Source organism: Meriones unguiculatus, chromosome 1 (genome assembly GCF_030254825.1).
Source record: "Meriones unguiculatus strain TT.TT164.6M chromosome 1, Bangor_MerUng_6.1, whole genome shotgun sequence".
Taxonomy (NCBI): domain Eukaryota; kingdom Metazoa; phylum Chordata; class Mammalia; order Rodentia; family Muridae; genus Meriones; species Meriones unguiculatus.
Window position 1 is genome coordinate 21,799,758 of NC_083349.1, and position 16,868 is coordinate 21,816,625.

Consider the following 16,868-nt stretch of genomic DNA (forward strand, 5'->3'; position numbering starts at 1 on the left):
GGGGGAACCCAGCGTGTCCGTGCTGGCTGAGTGTCCAGCTAGGCATCTCAGGGTACGTCCTGAGTGGCATCGGTCATGTCCCTCCACAAGAGTGAGGCCTGAACCCTACGCAGTTCTTATAGTCATGGCTAGGGGCGGAAAAAAGGAAATGAGGTCCGATTTATGCATCATTTATATTGTTATTATTATTATTATTATTATTATTATTTTATTATTGGCGGGGAATCCGCCAGCTGCCGCGCTACAGAATCCGAAGCGCAAGCGCGCCTCCTGGTGGTCGTGCTCGGAACTCGTCGCACGAGGCTGCAGAGCAGGATCTGCTCCCACTGCATAGATGCTGATGTTCATTTAGCGACCCCAGGCGCCCCGTCAACCATACAAAAGCCGAAGGGCCGGCACCTGGGCCAGCCTGCCCCTTAGAGGCACAAAGGAGAAGGCAGGCAAGCAGTTGAGGTTCTCTTGCAAGCTCTGGAAAGGTTCTCAACAGGTGTGTGTGTGGGGGGGGGTTGCAACCTCTTTGGAGGTCGGACAACGCTTTTACAGGGGTCACCTGAGACCACCGGAGAACACAGATCTTTATATCAAGATCGGTAACAGTAGCAAAATTACAGTTATGAAGTAGCAACAAAAATAAGTTTATGGTTAGGGTCCCCACAACGTGAGGAGCTGTTAAAGGGCCGCGGCAATGGGAGGTTGGAGAGGACTGATTCTCGGGGTCGAGGGTCAGCTCCGCGGCGGCGCTGTGATGGCTAAGGTTCAGTGGTGCTTTCTGAAATCTACGGGAGTGGCGGCTTTGCAGAAGTCAACTCTTTTTCGCTGTTCCCTGTAGGACTGTGTTCTGACATCTCTGAGACAGACGCCCGGTGTTTTAGTTTAATTGGGCTCTGACAGTAGGACTAGCCCACCCCTCTTATCATAACAGCCAGTCCCTTCTCTCCCTTCTCCCCTCCCCCTTCTGTTTTTGGTCTTTAAGACCAGGTCTCATGAGTCCAGGCTGTCCTTAATTCAGCAGGTATCCAAGGATGGCCCGTTCCTGACCCTCTTGTTTGTACCTGCCAAGTGCTGGGATCACAGGCTTTGCCACAACAGGCAGCTCTCGCCTTTCGTCTTAAACTTGAGGAGCCACACACTCCCAAGATTTAAGGGGAGAACTATAATGATAAAAACACACTGAGCAGGGCACCCACTAGGGCCGCTATCCCGAACTCCATTTCCCAGGCTTCCTTGCTGTTTGAGGGGCATGTGACCTACTCTAGCCAGTAGGCTGTGAGTAGATGCCTTCTGGGTCCGCCCTAACTTCTCCAGCGCTGTTCTGCTGCTTGCCCCAAGGTGGCACCCTTGTCCCTGGTAGGGAAGTAGAGCCGCAGGGTCCCCACTGACATCCTAGGTGAATTACCTGGTCCAGAGCCCCCCCCCCCCCCCCCCCCCCGCCTCAGAGCTCAACACAGCCTGAAGGTGAAGCGTGCCCCTGAAGGTGAAGTTCTCATGTTGGAGTACGTCCCCATTTGGTGGCGCTGTCGTGGGAGGTGTGATCTTAGGGATCACACCTTAGGATCTTAGGGATGACACCTCTAGGCCTTGAAGCATATCAGTTTCAGGTCTGGTTCTCTGTTTTTCTGATCCCCAAGATGTGAGGAGTTCCTGCAAACTCCTGCCTCCAGCAACTCAGCTCCTCCAACCCTCAGGCTCGCAGTTTCAGGTCTGGTTCTCTGTTTTTCTGATCCCCAAGACGTGAGGAGTTCCTGCAAGCTCCTGCCTCCAGCGACTCAGCTCCTCCAACCCTCAGGCTCGCCATAGTGGACTCCATCTAAAGCAGGAGTAGCCAAACTAACCCTTCCTCCCTTATCTCTGTCAGGTATCCGGCCATAGCACCAGCTGGGGATGCACAGCAGGTCCGGGCTCTTGAAGTCCCTCCGCTTCTACGTAAGCAGGGCAGGATCTCCCCAGGAGCAGTCTAGGCCCACAGAGGTCTACTTTGCGCAAAGCGCTCTGCCTCTTCTCCCAATCCAGAGCCCTGCCCCAGTTCAGCAGAGCAAAGCTGACACCCACAACAGTCAAGGCCACCAGCCCAGGCTCGGATCTGTCTTGGGGCTCTAGCTAGACAGAGATGCCCTGCTAGCCAGGGCTCTTCTTTAGCCAGGCAATGTGCCATATATAGCCGTCGGTGTGCTGGGGCTTGTAAGGGGTTCCCTAGCAGGCAGGTAGAAAAGTGACTTCCTGGCAGGCTTTCCAGGACTTCCCTTGGGAAGTTGCAGTAAAGGGGCTTATGTGGAAAGCCCCATGCAATGCGTCTGGACCCTTGATTCCGCTCCCAGTTGCCTGACCTTACAGTTTTATTGTCACATCTCTGTAAGGAGTAGAGGCACAGGGTGGCCCTTTACAGTGAATGGTTATTTAATGGCTTCCTGTTAAGAATTTAGCTACCCCACCTCCCATGTGTATGTAAGGCTTACCTGCTTCACACAGAAGATCGCACTGTGTGAATGACAAGATGCAGAGCACACATAAGGATTGAAAAAAAAAAAATCCTGCTACCCAGTGCTCCCATGTGATCCCAGGACACCTGACCTTTTCACACCGGTCTGAAACGGTTTATACTTCCAGGGTCTCTCTTCTGGAACCAAATTCACAGCAAATGACCCGTCTTCATTTTAGCTTGTTCTTCTAGGTTCTATAATAAAATGGATGCTTCCAGGCTAACACTGTGGGTCCCTCCTCATGGCCAGGTTTGGTTTGGTACGTTCCTGCTATTTTGTTTCAGATATAACCTAATTAAAAAAAAAAGTCAGCTGCTAAACCAGGCATGATTACTCACACCTATAACCTCAGCACTCCGGTAGCTGAGGCAGGAGAATTGCTCTAAATGTGAGGCCAGCCTGGGCGGCAAAGACCTTGCCTCAAAACAAACAAACAAACAGACACACAGACAGACAAGAAAACAATAAATATCAGTTACTATAGTGAACACATTTAAACTTGGAGGAATTTGCTTTTTGCTTGGTTTGGATTGTCTTTTCTCTGAACCTGAAAAAAAAAAATGAGAATAAACACTTAAAAAGTGTTTGGTCTTAGTGTGGTGGATTTCTGGAAGCTGATTTGCCATCTCCCCTATACATCTTGTCAGAAATAAAATATTAATAATAATTTCATGCTAGTAATACTGGGGATTGAACCAGGAGCCTTGTGTATGCTAGGTAAATGCCCTACCACTGAGCCATATCCTCAGCCCAGTGAAAATGTTCTGAAACCACTGGCTTAAATAGAATGCACACAGCTCTCCAGACAGCTCAAAACATGTTTAAGAGGTCTGCGGCTGACCCTTCCCAGTCATTCTCAGCATTACTGTTTGGGCTGAGACGCTCCTGTGTTAGCTAAGTGACTGTCACAATCGGTTCCTCCAAAGCCCGACATTGGCAGGAATGCTTCCTACCCAGTTTTAATATGTTCCGTTGCTAAAATGAACAGTCAATTGGGAACTTACGTAAGAATTTTGAAATCAGTAATATTTGTACTTTAAAATGTTACCGATTCTGGCTCTTTGGAAGCTCCGTACCTTGACTGAGCTGGGCATTGAACCTAGGGCCCTGCCACTGCTAGGCAAGTGCTCTGCCACTGAGCCATGCCCCCAGCCCCCCCTTTTGCTTTTAAGGTCCCATTTTTAAAGTCTGGACCTTATTGAGAGTAAAGTAGTTCGCAAAAAAAAAAAAAAAGACATCGAAAAGTCAAGTCAGTGATTGCAATGGGTGTCTATGCTCTCTGTGTGGACACAAGCTGGGATCAGAACATATTTAGGATGAAAACCAAGGTGGGCAGGGTGAGTCTCACCAAGTTCCAGAGCAAGAGTCAAAATCAATAGTTTCAATTTTTGTGTATATGTGATTCCCCCCTCCCACTTTGCAGAATTATTAAAACAAAACAAAACACTAAGTTATGGTCTTCTATTAGAACGCTAGCCACAGGCTTTATCTGTAAGCGGTCCCCTACCCTCTTCCTCTACCATAACTATTTTCCTATTCCAAAAGCTATGTTCTGTTTTATTTCAGCCAATAATTGTCATCTGCATGATTGTATTTTAAACATACGATAATAAGTGTTGTTCTGGAGACACGCTGAATGCATAATGTGTACATTTTTGGGGGATTTTTATACATTTATGGGGAAAAACCAGGGAGGAAATGTAACAATATCAACAAAAAGAAAGTGGTGACCAAAGGACTGGAGAAAAACATTGGTTTTGCTTGCTTGTCTCCCGTTCTCTGCATTACAAGTGTTTGGTGACTTTATTTGATCATGAAAAAAAAAAAAAAAACTAAAAATGTAAAAGACATTTGGAAAATAGCACAGACCCTATTTCATTTCACCCTCAAAATATACGTGTTATTGGGGGTTTTAACATTCAGAAGTAACTGATAGATTCTGTACAAACATGGATGTTCCAAGAACATATAGAAATAAGTCCAAAGGTCACTGGGACTCCCAAGTTGTGATCTGGCCACAGTTACCATTTTGCTCATCTTTCTTGTGTTAACTTAAGTGAGTCTCTGAGTGCCTGAGTGTATCGTTCTCCACGTCTGTCACCAAAATCCAGCTCAGTTTTACAAGTCTCATCACAAGGCTCATTATAGGATGTAAGATCTCCACTCTTCTCCGACTGCTTTCTCCAGACAAAAACCCAAAGAGTCAAGGGAACAGACCTTCAAATGACCTTCCCATCCTTTTGAACCATCTGACTAAAAGGCAGCTCAAATTGATATATCCGCGAACAATGAGAGTTTCCTTTAATTCTACCAAAACACAGAGGGCTGGGGGCGTTTTAAACATCTCAGAAGGCAGATGCTGCCTCTGACTGCTCTTTCCCAGCATCCCTTCTGTTCCTCGTGGGAGTCTCCCAGTTTAAAGGCCAGACACCTGTTGCTCAATCCTGTGACATACAAAAGGCCCACTAGCCTGTTAACTTTTCCTATTAGGATGAATTTTATTTATTCATGTATCTATTTCTAAACATCTTTATTTTGTGTTTTGAGATATGGCCTCACTGTTCAGCCCAGGCCAGTCTGGAATGCACTCTGTAGCCCAGGCTGGCCTCAAACACGGAGGAAAAAGGCATCCCCATATTGCTCCTTGGTGTTTAGCTTCATTTAGCCCACGCTGAACTGAACGCAGCTGTGCTCCACCAGTTAAAACAGGTTGCTTTTCCCACCATGAAATACTCCGTGGTTTTTTTTAGTTGTTTAAAATGACATCTCAAAGCCAGGGGTGTACAGGCCTGTAATCTCAGCACATGTCAGGTGCAAGAAGTGTTTCTACAACCTGAGGGAAGCATGTGTCAAGGGCTCACAGCCCTGCCTGGCTGTCCATCTGACAGCTCACCATTCAGGATGCCGAGGCAGGAGGGCCAGGAGTTCAAGACCAGCCTCAGTTTGGGGCCAGCCTGGCATACAGAGGATTCTGTTTCACATTCACCTCACCCACTGAAAAGTATCTCATCTCCTGAGGAATGCTGCAGCTAGGCTTCTTGGTGTCCTTTTTCTTTCTGTGGTTAACTCTCTACTCCGTGTGAAATCGTTCCGATGATCAGCGTGAGGGACACACTGGCCTTGTTTTTCCTGAAATACCAATGTTTTCCTAACTCGGCTAGTAGCTAATGCTCCATTTCCCCCTGGGATTATGATTCTATCTTTATCATGGGGAGTTTGGTTCCTAGGTCCTTTGTAGGCTATTCCCCAGGCTTATCTATCTCTTCTCCAACCAATACCTCACCGTGCCCACCATGAGACTTCAGCTTTTTTTTTTGTATCTGATATGGCAGTTCTCACTTTCAAAAAACACCTTGTTTAGGTCAAGGATTCATTTGTACAAATGAAGTTCAGAACTGGAGGTAGAATCCCATGGCGCTACGGAGGGTTTTTTGGTCGTTGTTGTTGTTATTTGGTTGGTTGGTTGTTACTGGCTTTTTTGTTTGTTTGGGTTTTTGTTTGGTTTTAGTGTTCCCTTGTTCGGCCCTCCAATCCAGTACAATGGTGCATCTCTGCTCTCCCTCACACAGAAGCGCTTAGCTTGTTAGCAACTGTTGTCTAAGAAACTTACTGTGGCCCCTGAAAGGCTTCCTTTCCTTCAGGCTACGGCTGGTGGATGCCTCCGTTGCTGTGTTCGACGTCTTTGGCTGTCAAGACAAGTGTCACACCTGCAATAGTGGTGTCAACACTCTTGACCCCTCAGTGTCTAACCTTGTCATTAAGATTTTTTTTTTTTTTTTTTTTTTTTTTTGCTTTTCCCTTTATTTGTTTGCACGAAAGGGCTTCTGGTATCGCACATGTCCTTCTTGTCAGTTTGGAATACTCTTTAAAACTATTCTTTGGGAGGTATCTCTGATGGAAATACTGAGAGAACTAACTTCAATCCCCGCTTTTAGGAGAGTGGGTGCCTTTAGGATTGGAGCGCTTGAACAGAGCGACTCCTCCTGCCGGCAAGCCCTCCAGTACCGTCAGATACTTGACTGTGTATGAAATATTTCAGTTTTGCTTTAAATACTGGCAGCAAGAGCAAGTGCTCGGGGTTGGGGATTTAGCTCAGTGGTAGAGCGCTTGCCTAGCAAGCGCAAGGCCCTGGGTTCGGTCCTCAGCTCTGGAAAAAAAAAAAAAAAAAAAAAAGACAAAATAACAAAAAGACCAAAAAAAAACAAGGTAACTAGCACACACAACCTTTTTCATTTTCAAAGATCCCCGAGGGCATTTTCACGGCCGGAGGCGATATTTATTATCTGCCCCTTAGGATGTCGCAGTATCAAATCGGTTCCAGCCCGCAGGGAGGCTCCGGTGGCGAGTACAGATGCGGTGATTGACAGCCGGGAGGATGTGGAAAGCTCCACCCTCCTCCATGCAGCCCGCAGCTGGGGCTCCTCCTCCACTTCCTGGGAACGCCCCTGTGCCAGATCTTCGGTAACTTTTCTCATTTCTTTAAGCCCCACGTTTGTGAATCCGGTCCCATCTGTTTAGATATTGGAAATAAAAGCAGGGTTCGCCTGGGTCCCGCTCGCGGCCCCAAAACGTTCCCCGCGCAGCCGGACCCGTCCCACCCGCCGGGGATTGGGAGGGACTAGGGAGGAGGAGCCAGCCCCGCCCACCGCAGCATCTGCCCATGCGCAGTAGGCTGGAATTTTTTTTTTTTTTTTTTTTTGGTGAGCGTGTGGCTTCTTTAGCTTGCCGTCCTTACCCACACTGCTCCGCGCGGCATACACGGAAGTGGCTTCTCTCGGCTCCCAAGCTGGGCGTTTGTGGCCGTTCCTCGCCGGCTGGCGCTTACTACACAGGATGGCAGGATTGCGAGGGCCCGGGGAGAGCCGGGATAGCGCCGTGACCGTGGAGCAGGACATGTTCGACGCCGTCGTGATGGCTGATGAGAGGTGGGCAGAGGCCCGGCTCCGCCCCGCCCCAGCAGCTGCTCGGCCGAGCCCCGCAGTCCTCGGGGACACCCGCCTTCGCCATCTGCGAGCTGCCACTTTTTCTTGTCCTTTAATTGCCGCACATACGGCAGTATTCATGGACCTGCTGATGGATATGTCGGGCAGGCCCCTTTGGATGCCGAAAGTCCCCGGGGAGCGCTTGGGCGGGGCAGTGGCACAGGGCATCTTGGCCTTTTCGGGCAGGCTGCTCACTGTGGGTGGGAGCCTCACTTGGTGACTACTCGAGCCCGACTTAGGGAATGGGTTCCTGACGGATGTGGAGGCGCAGACGCTCCCCAGGTCCCCCACGTGCCAAGTGGGGAGCTAGTCACTGTCTCACAGGGGCTTCCAGAACCTTCTTTCCACAGTACTGGTTGAGGGGTTGTTGGAGTGTTTTAGAAACAGACAGCTTGAGTTACGATGCCATGTAGGCTCAGCTGCACCTACCCAGTCACCTACATTTTCAAAAGTAGATTCCTAATGTATTTCGAGCTTGCTTGAGTTTGTGTCTTTACATGTTCCTTGTGGGTTCTGGTGCTCTGTCAGGTTTGGAAGTCACTCATGTAGCGCACCCACAGTTAGAGACGAAGGAACTTGGGCTTCTAGGGTTTGGGGTTGTAGCTCGGTAGAGAGCTTGCCATGGCATAAAGCCCATGTGCATCATGGTTTCTCTTGGAGGTCGTGTCACACACCTATAATCTCAGCGTTCAAGAGATGGAGGCAGAGTTGCTTGAGTTGGAGGTGAGCCTAGGCTACCTTGTAAGGTCCTGTCTCAAAAATGGGGACAAGGGTACAGTAATAGGCCAGGGAGGAGGAGAGCTTTACCTAGAACCTGCATTTTGTAACTCGAGTTTTAAGCTTTTCTTACTACAGTCTGCCATGTCCTGTGGTATCTGAATAGTAGAAGGCAGGGAGACTTCCAGGAAAAGTATCTTGCCTGATGAAGTATGTTTCTCTACCACAGATTCCATGGGGAGGGATTTCAGGAAGGCTATGAAGAAGGCAGTAGCTTGGGAATCCTTGAAGGAAGGCAGTACGGCACGGTGCATGGAGCCCAGATTGGATCTGAGGTAAGTGGGAGGGCCGCTTAGAAGCGACTTCACAGACGAGTGTGGTGGCCCATCTCTGTCATCTCAACACTCAGAAGGCTGAGGCAGGCCAGCCTTGGCTAAATAGTGAAATCCTGTGTCAAAAATAGGCTGGGGAAGTAGTTTTAACAGCAGAGCACACACCCAGCGTGCATACGGCCATGGCTTTGAAACAGTGCCCAGAGGAAAAGAACAAAGGTATGGGTCCTTTTCCTCTGCAGTTTCCTTTGCTTTTGATGCCAGAGCATCTAAATTCTTCCCACTGCCAGGCCTTTGGTGTGGATTTGTACCCCGGACAGAAAATTCTTAGCACAAAATTACCAAAGTTTATTATGAGAGTCTCACAGCGTTGTCCCATGTCTGCAGCCAGCCAGTCTTCACCCAGAGGGGTGCCATGTTTACAGTGAAACTCCATAAGCCCCATAGTTTTTCTCCCCTTGCCTTTTAGCCCCTCTTCCAGATCACTGACCCAGACTGGCAGAGGAAGTCATGGTGGGGTATCAGATACCTGATGCCACAAAGCAAGTCCCTACAGACTGACGGGCCTGAAACAACCACATAGTATCCTAGGGTCAGCAGGTAAGGAGCCATGTGTCGGTAGGCTCCAGTCTCATCTGAAGGCTTGGCAGGACAACGGGCTCTATCCCTGAGGTCGCACACCATGTGACTGGTATCCTCAGCTCAGGTGTCCTCACAAAACTCCAGAACAAGAGAGCAAGGCAGAAGTGTCATTGCCTTTTCTACCCAATCTCAGAAACTAGACTCAGAAGCTGAGCATTGTCCTTCCCACTGTTGCTTATCCACGAACCGTGGACGAGGGCTAGGAGCCAGCTCACAGCATGTGTGTGGAGGGTGAGCAGCACCGCTGTTGTCTTGGGGCCCAGCTGCCCTACTGGGACCATCATTGTTCAGTTTCCATTGCCCGAAATTCACAGGTTCCAGAATAGCTGAAGAAGCAGTGTGGAAGCCCTCTTCTGCCCAGCTCTGTGCTTTGAGATGGGGCTGAGTGCTTACCACCTTCGCTCTGGGCTGTTTTTCAATTCACAGATTGGGTGCTACTGGGGTTTTGCTCTTGCATGGAAATGTCTCCTACATGGTGGCGCTGGTGACAAAGACAGGTGAGGCTGGGGCTCCCTATCTCCTTTCCCTCACACCTCCTTTTCCCTCCCAACCTCTCATCAGTGCATTGTCAGTATGAAGGCCAGGAGGAGCTCTTAAGTGTTCCTAATGTGTGCATAGTTACCTTGCATCATTAGTACTGACTCTCATCTGTGACATACAGAAAATAACAATGGCCAGCTTAACAGTTGTTGTTCACAGAATAATAAATAAAATGTGCCAGGCATCTCATGGGTACTTGATGAGCACTGGGTGGTCACACCTCAGGTAATGTCAGACGGATCCTACCTAGCTGTCCGTTTCTCACCTGACTGCATAAACAGACTGCAGCAGTGTCACTGGAATGAGGCCTCAGGAATGCTGGCTCTGCCAGGTGTGATGGTGCATGTCTTTAATCACAGCTACAGACAGGCAGATCTTTGTGAGTTCAAGATTAGCCTGGTCTACATAGTGAGTTCCAGGACGGCAGGATAAGAAAAGAAAAGAAAAGTAATGGCTCCATTATCCTTGGTGTCTCATAGCCAACCAGAATGAAGGTTTGTTTTTGTTTTTCCTGTGGAGACAGGGCTTACATTGTGGCCTAGACTGTCCTCCAACTCATAGCCATCCTTCTGCCTCAGCCTCCTGTGTTCTGGGCTCACAGACATGTACCGCCACAGGCAGCCAGAATTCAACCTGAGGCATTCCTTTTTGGCACACACAGCCCCTAGTGAATGTCACTGCTCTTTGAGCTGTGTTGGCTTTGGTACCTTGTCCTACTGTGCTCTGCCTGCCCTGGCCCCATGAGCTGCCCCATCTGCCTGTCCTGAGCGTGGGAGGAATCCTGAAGTGAAAGACACATTGCCCTGTGGTGCACAGGCTTAGGGTTAGGCTGTCACTGAGTGATTTTCCTACACTTGCTGGCCTGGCACAGGAGGACCTAGAGGAGGGTACCAGCAAACCAGGCCAGGAGAATGGCAGCTCCCTGCCTGTGGGACTTACCCTTTTATCTGACATTCTTTGCGTGTCTAGGGCCCATGTCATATTCAAAAGTAAGAACAAAGTGTTTGTGATTAATTGTAGGGTTCTGGGATTTCCTCCCTGAATATCCATCACATGACTTACAGGCTTCCTTTCCTTTTTCTAAAATTTGAGTCAGGGTCTGCCTATTTAGGCCTGGCTGTCTTGGAACTCATTATGTAGACCAGGCTGTCCTCAAACTCAAATAGCTCCTCCTGTCCCTGCCTCCCAAGTACTTGGGTTGAAGGCCGTCGAGACTGACTCTACTGGTTTCTCTAGTGTGAGCCGGTGGCAGTCAAGGGGACCTAACTTAGGAGTGACTGGGCAGCCTGATCCAGGAGGAATTTTGTTAGCTGTTCATGCCTCCACCGGGTGGCAGTCACAGCTGAGCCTGGCTGCCCTCCTTTTGCAGTGGTCCCCGTTGCTCCAGCCTGCAGTTCCCCAGGGGAAGTAAGAGCCCTCTGGGAAGCCATTGCTCCACAGCAGGTGGCAGCCGGCACCGCCTAGTGCAGGGAGGCGAGCTTAGCCTGTCCGCTGCTCTGAAGGTGCCATGGAGGGGCATGCAGTCTCCCCTTTCCCCGTGCCTCCCAGCAGGAAGATGAAGGCGGTGGAGGCGCTGGTCACCCTGCTCCAGCACTTCCCCTATGATGACCCCACTTACGAGAAGCTCCATGAAGACCTGGACAGAATCAGAGGGAAGTTCCGGCAGGTTTGTGCTCCACAGCCCCTGTCTGTGGGGTGTACCTGAGTGTGCTGTGAAGGCAGGCCTTGTGCAAGCCCTGGTATTCACGTGATGGCACTGTTGGGCAAGTATAGACCCAGAGGAACTCATTTTTCTCCCCTTGTAGAATGACTGAAAACGGGCTGGGAGGGTGTGGTGACTGCATTTGGGCTCATGCCTGGATAGGGAAAGCTGCAGCCAGCAGAGGTGTGTCCTGAACCTGAGCAGAAGGGCAGGAGTGTAAGGCACGCTCTCTTGTGTGCTTGCTTTCAGCTGTGCTCACTGCTCAACGTGCAGCCAGACTTCAAGGTGAGCACAGGAGGCTCTGGACTGGCATTCTGAGGACTCATAGAAGAGCACTGAACATCAAGAGTGATTAAAGGCGAACCTGACGCACCCATTGTTCTGTGGAAGGACCAGTTTGGCCTCTTCTCTGGGGCTCTGCCGGGGTGGTTTGCAGAGGTCTGACCTCCTTGCCTTCTGTACAGTGGCAGTATACCCAAGAGATTGCTTGCCACTGACCAGAGTGAGTGGCTTTGTCATTCCAGAGGTCTTGGGTAGGGCCACTCTGAGGGTGGGACTTAGAGAGAGGCAGGCTGATGTGAAGTTGGCTAATGGGAAGCTATGGCAGGTTCTTTGCTGTCCACTGAGCCTCTGCTGGCCACACCTGGGCTTCCTGTGTCTCACTCCATCCCTCTGGCAGCCCCAGAGGTGGATATATTCTGGATTAAGAGATGATAAAATAGAACCATTTAGTCTAAGGGTCTGGCAGCAGAGCTGGCTGCCATGCCAGATCCGTGACCAGCAGTACCACATGGTGCCTCTGCCTCCAGCACGGGCCCTCATTGCAGTGTGCACAGATTCCTGCAGTGTGCACAGGACGTGGGCTCCATTGGACTTGGTTTGCCTCTGGATGCCCAGCTAGAACACAGGGCCAGCCTGCTCCGAAGGAGCAGCTGAGGCATGGCCTTCATGCTGCCCCCAGACAGGTGTGGGATGAGCTCTAAACGCTAAGAAGTAACAATAGAACCGGGTAGTGGTACTGCACACCTTTAATCCCAGTACTCAGGAGGCAGAAGCAGGCAGATGTATGAGGCCAGCTTGGTCTGTAGAGTGGTTCCAGGACAGCAGGGCTATACAGAGAAACCATGCCTCAAAAACAAACAAAAAGTGGCAGTGGGGAAGCTACTGGGAACCAAAGCAGGGCTAGAGAGTGGTCGCCACTGTGAGCATCTAGGGTCTTGCCTGGGTGACACTACTTCCTTTTACAGTGGCTTGTGTGTCTTGTATGGCATTTACAGGCAGGTGTAAGGTGAGCTGGCAGGGGAGGACAGGTGTGGACACACATGACAGCATGTGTTGCTACGCCCTCTTTTAGGTGGCTGCATTGTACCCTGGCTATCCCTACTTCAGTTCCAGAGCATGATGTGAAAGGGTCACTGTGGACGCATGCCACGTGGAGTTTGGGGTTATTATTTTTTATTTTAAATTTTAGAGACATTCTCAGGAAGCTGTCCTCAAAGGGTGATCCTCCTGCCTCAGCCTTCTGAGTGCTGGGGTCTTAGACCTGTGGCCCTAGGACACTGTTTTTAACATCATTTCACAGCATCTTTGTACAGCTGGAGCCTTTCCCTCCATCCATCAGTCCAGCCGAGCCAGAGGGAGGAATGGTGCTGGTGTCTGAGGGTCAGGGCACCAAGCATCTGGCTTCCTGAGCCTGGTGGTGGCCTCTCAGATGTCCAGCATCATTCTTCCAGCTGCTCCCAGGATCAGGTGCTCTTCAGTGTGCTTCTCTGGGTACTGAGCTCACAGGGCTGTGGCTGCTGTTTTGATCATATTTTACTTTTCTATTTGGAGAAAAGAATAAATAGTGCATTTTAAAGGAATAGTCTGTCTGGGATCTTTTGTACTGACAGCTGCTGCAGTCCTCCAGTAAGTGCCAAGATGCTGAGGTATCAAGCTGTGGGCCTGCTGTGCTTGTCGCGTTCTGCTTGGATTTGATTCCACAGGTAGCAGTCACTACTTCCTCTCCTCTCTGCCACTAGCCCGCTCACCTCAACTCCCTTTGTCTCTCCCTCCTATTCCCCTCATCTTGTGTGCATCAGGTGTCAGAGCTCCTGCCCATCAGCAGAGCCATAGCCGCCCGCCTGATACCTTCCATGCTCCTCTACAGGCCTTGACCTCTGCCCACTTGACCTTTTCTCAAGGTCCCCATCTAGTCCTCAGGGTGCTTTGATAACCCCAAAAGGTCTTCTGATCACAGAATAGACAGAGTGGCCAGGACATCTTCTATGTGGGTATGTCCCCTCATCCCACCACTGAGACAGTTGTCTGCTGTGAAAGGTGACACGAGTCATGAGAAGGATGCTGCTGCCTTTGGATGCCATACCATGAAAATGACAGTTGGAGCTATCGTAGACAACTATAGGGAGCTGTGCTGAAGCCTCACCTGAAGGTGGCAGTCAGGCACCAGTGGAACCTGTGTCCTTGCTATCACCTCTGAGCTGCCGGCCAGTCCCCTGCCTTCTCAGACCATGCCCTGTGAGCTCTAAGTGTCCCCACTGGCAGACTGTTTTTTGTCACCCATCTTCCCTGTTCTGGGTGGCTCTGGCAGAGTGACCTACCTATGACTTCAGCTTTGATGTCATCCCGTATGATCATCACTTGGTCACATGCTGGAAGCGAGGGGTCTGAGGCAGAGGTATCTGGGCTAGCTCCTTCCATGTCTTTCTTCTCAGCTTGCTGCCTGCATGACAGCTTGACAGTATTAGAATCACCTAGGAGACACACCTCTAGGCAACACTGCGGAGGCTTAGGTGAGGAGGGACACCCACCTTGAATGTGCTGTGTCTCATGAACTGGGATCCTGGACTGAAAAGGGAGAAAGCAGGCTGAACACCAGCGTTCTTGTCTCTCTGCTCCCTGACTGAGAGTACGATATGACTGTGTGCCTCCGTCTCCTGTTGCCATGCCTCTCACCATGATAACTGTCACCTTATAAACTTGTGGACAGAATAACCCCCCCCCCATCCTTTATGTTGCTTTTTTTTTTTCTAACATTTTGTCACAGCAGTGAGAAAAGTAGTTCAACAGGGCTTCAGGCCTCCAGAGACACTGTGTGACCCCTAACAGACAAGCCTGTCTCTAACTGTGGGACTGATTTCACCCTGAGGCTAACTACAGAATGAAATTTTGTGCAAAGCCAGTGTTAGTAAGGATTTTTTTTTTTAATATAAAGATTATTGCTGGGTGGTATCAGCCCATCCCTTTAATCTCAGCACTCAGGAGGTAGAGGCAGGGGGATCTCTGAGTTTGAGGCCAACCTGGTCTACAGAGAGGTTTCAGGACAGCCAGGACTACACAGAGAAACCCTGTTGTGAAAAACCTATCTACACACACTCTCTCTATATATATTGTATTTTATGTGTATGAGGTTTTTACTTCCGCCACATGGGGGCAGTGCCTGCAGACATTAGAAGAGTGCGTCAGGTCCCTTAGAACTGGAGTTAGTGCAGTTGGGAGCCACCATGTGGTGCCCAGGACTGAAGCTGGGGCCTCTGCAAGAGAACCACTCTTAACTACCTGCCCATCTCCCCAGCCCTGCTGGTCATGAAGTCTGGGTTTGTAGAATTACAGTGTGAGACCGAACACCCCAGAAGCTCTGGCTGAAGCTTGCTCTCAGCTGCACAGTGGCTAAATGGAGTGCCCCACACCCTAGAGACCGCAGCTCATTTCCTCTTTATTTGTATCCATCCCAAGCCTTTTCCTCCTCTACCTCAAAGTAAGAGGAGGAGGAGGAAGCTGGAAGTTCTGTTTGCCAAGTCCTGACTTTCCTCATGCCACTAAATCTACATCTGCAAGACTTCAGACAGCTCAGGCTGTGACTGCCGGTGGTCGCCGTGAGGACCAGTTCCAGGCTGGACGAAGCACAGCGGGGTGGGAGGAGTTTGTGCCACCTGCTCCAGCCTCGTTTCTTGCTCATCTGAGCCTGTGGCAGGTCTTCCATCTAGCAGATCCAGGAAAACACGGATTTATAAACAAGAAATCTGTGAAGGAACAATGCCTGGAAGGGGTGTCAGATATCCCAGGCCCTGTGTGGGCTCTTTTGTGATGGATGCCACCTTCTGGGACCCCAGAGATAGGGGTAAGCTGCCTGAGGAGGTGACTCGGATGCTTCCTGGAAGGGAGGCTCCCAGGTCAGCTTTGGGGTTCATCCTGGAGATGACCAAAGTGTACTGCCTAGCGGGATCACCCCACTGTCTGTGACTGTTCCCAGCTTTATGAACAAGAATTGGTGTATATGTCAGGAAACTGAAGTCACAGGCCGACAGAGAAAATGAGGTGGTGTGGGACACCACACCAGGAGCCAGGCCCCAAAGGTCAGCAGCCAGTGGCCCTGTTTACCCCACCACCCTCTTACGACAGTGTAGAGATGTTGGGTAGGTCTCCGTAGTCACAGAGATAACTGCATCTACGGGCGTCGTAAGGGAGATGACACCCTTTAGAAGGCAGGGTGAGCCCCAGGATTCGAGCCATCACTTCTGCTGGCTGTCCCTAGCAGCAGAGAGCTTAGGAAGTAGAAGGCTGACTGGAAGAGGGGCTCCAACATGCGGCTCCCATGAGATCATCTTTGCTAAGTGGGGCTTTGTGATGACGCAGCTGTTTGGAGGTCCCCATGCTCCCATAACTCACACCTCCAAACTCATTGGTTCACCGAGACAGACTTCGGCAGAATTGCACCTTGGTCTGTCATCAGGCCCCATCTTGGGTTTGTTTCACATCTTCCAAGAGTTAAGGTGACCTCGGGTTAGCGTTCCAGCGGAACGGAAGTCATTTCCTGCCTTTCTGTGATCAGCTTCCCAGGGATGCTTTCCACAAGGCCCTGCCCAACCCTGTGTTGCAGAGCTGGAGCGCCTGCCCCCATTCTCCCAGCTACTGCCAGTGGGTTTGTACCCCTGAAACCAGAGCTTCTGAACCCGAGAGCTCAGAGACCTGCTACTAACTAAAGGAGTCTACTTTGGAATAGGGTCTTAGCCAGCTTGTTCAGCTAGGAGTTTGCTTGTGGTTGAACTTGAGCAGGGAAGGCCTACTCAAGCATGGCTGGGCCTTTCACACTTACTGTTAGCTTGAAAGGCCGGGAAGCAAGTGGCTTCTTAAAAAAAGGGGGGAAGGGGGACCCCGAGGAGGAGGTCACGAGAAGCTGCAGCATTCAGACCTAAGACAGCCTGCAAACAGAGGGAGGCCTAGATGAGTGACATTAAGGCTTGCCAGGAACCACCAGACATACATAGCTTTACCCTTTTGCCCCCTGAACAGAGCCCCTGCTGTCTAAACCATGTCATTTATCATTTGTCAGGGCTGTCCCAGGACACCAACACCAGTTCCCTCTCCCTGTCAGAGTTGTCCTTTCTCTATTTCTAGGGTAAAGGAGCTGGACACGCAGTCCAGACCCAGCCTGACAGTCCAGAAGGAGCCTGGGGCTCCTTCCTGAGAGATTAAC

General features: G+C 50.3%; 1 protein-coding gene across 2 annotated transcripts; it reads left to right on the top strand.

The window, feature by feature from the left end:
• The first annotated feature begins 7,188 nt into the window (after positions 1–7,188).
• On the top strand, positions 7,189–13,254 carry Lto1 (LTO1 maturation factor of ABCE1). 2 transcript variants are annotated; one of them, XM_021634126.2, is made up of 5 exons: positions 7,189–7,402; positions 8,406–8,511; positions 9,577–9,647; positions 11,239–11,356; positions 11,642–13,254. In XM_021634126.2, the coding sequence occupies exons 1-5, from the start codon at positions 7,311–7,313 to the stop codon at positions 11,708–11,710; spliced, it is 456 nt and encodes a 151-aa protein (XP_021489801.1). In that variant the 5' UTR covers positions 7,189–7,310; the 3' UTR covers positions 11,711–13,254. The 2 variants fall into 2 exon arrangements, with proteins under 2 accessions (XP_021489801.1, XP_021489809.1); XM_021634134.2 differs by having other exon boundaries at positions 11,242–11,356.
• The last annotated feature ends 3,614 nt before the right edge of the window (positions 13,255–16,868 follow it).

Excerpts from the sequence above, each read along its gene's own strand:
- Lto1 (XM_021634126.2), top strand. The coding sequence starts at position 7,311 with ATGGCAGGATTGCGAGGGCCCGGGGAGAGCCGGGATAGCGCCGTGACC. Across the intron at positions 7,403-8,405 it reads GTCGTGATGGCTGATGAGAG|ATTCCATGGGGAGGGATTTC; the intron begins GTGGGCAGAGGC and ends TCTCTACCACAG. Across the intron at positions 11,357-11,641 it reads TCAGAGGGAAGTTCCGGCAG|CTGTGCTCACTGCTCAACGT; the intron begins GTTTGTGCTCCA and ends GCTTGCTTTCAG.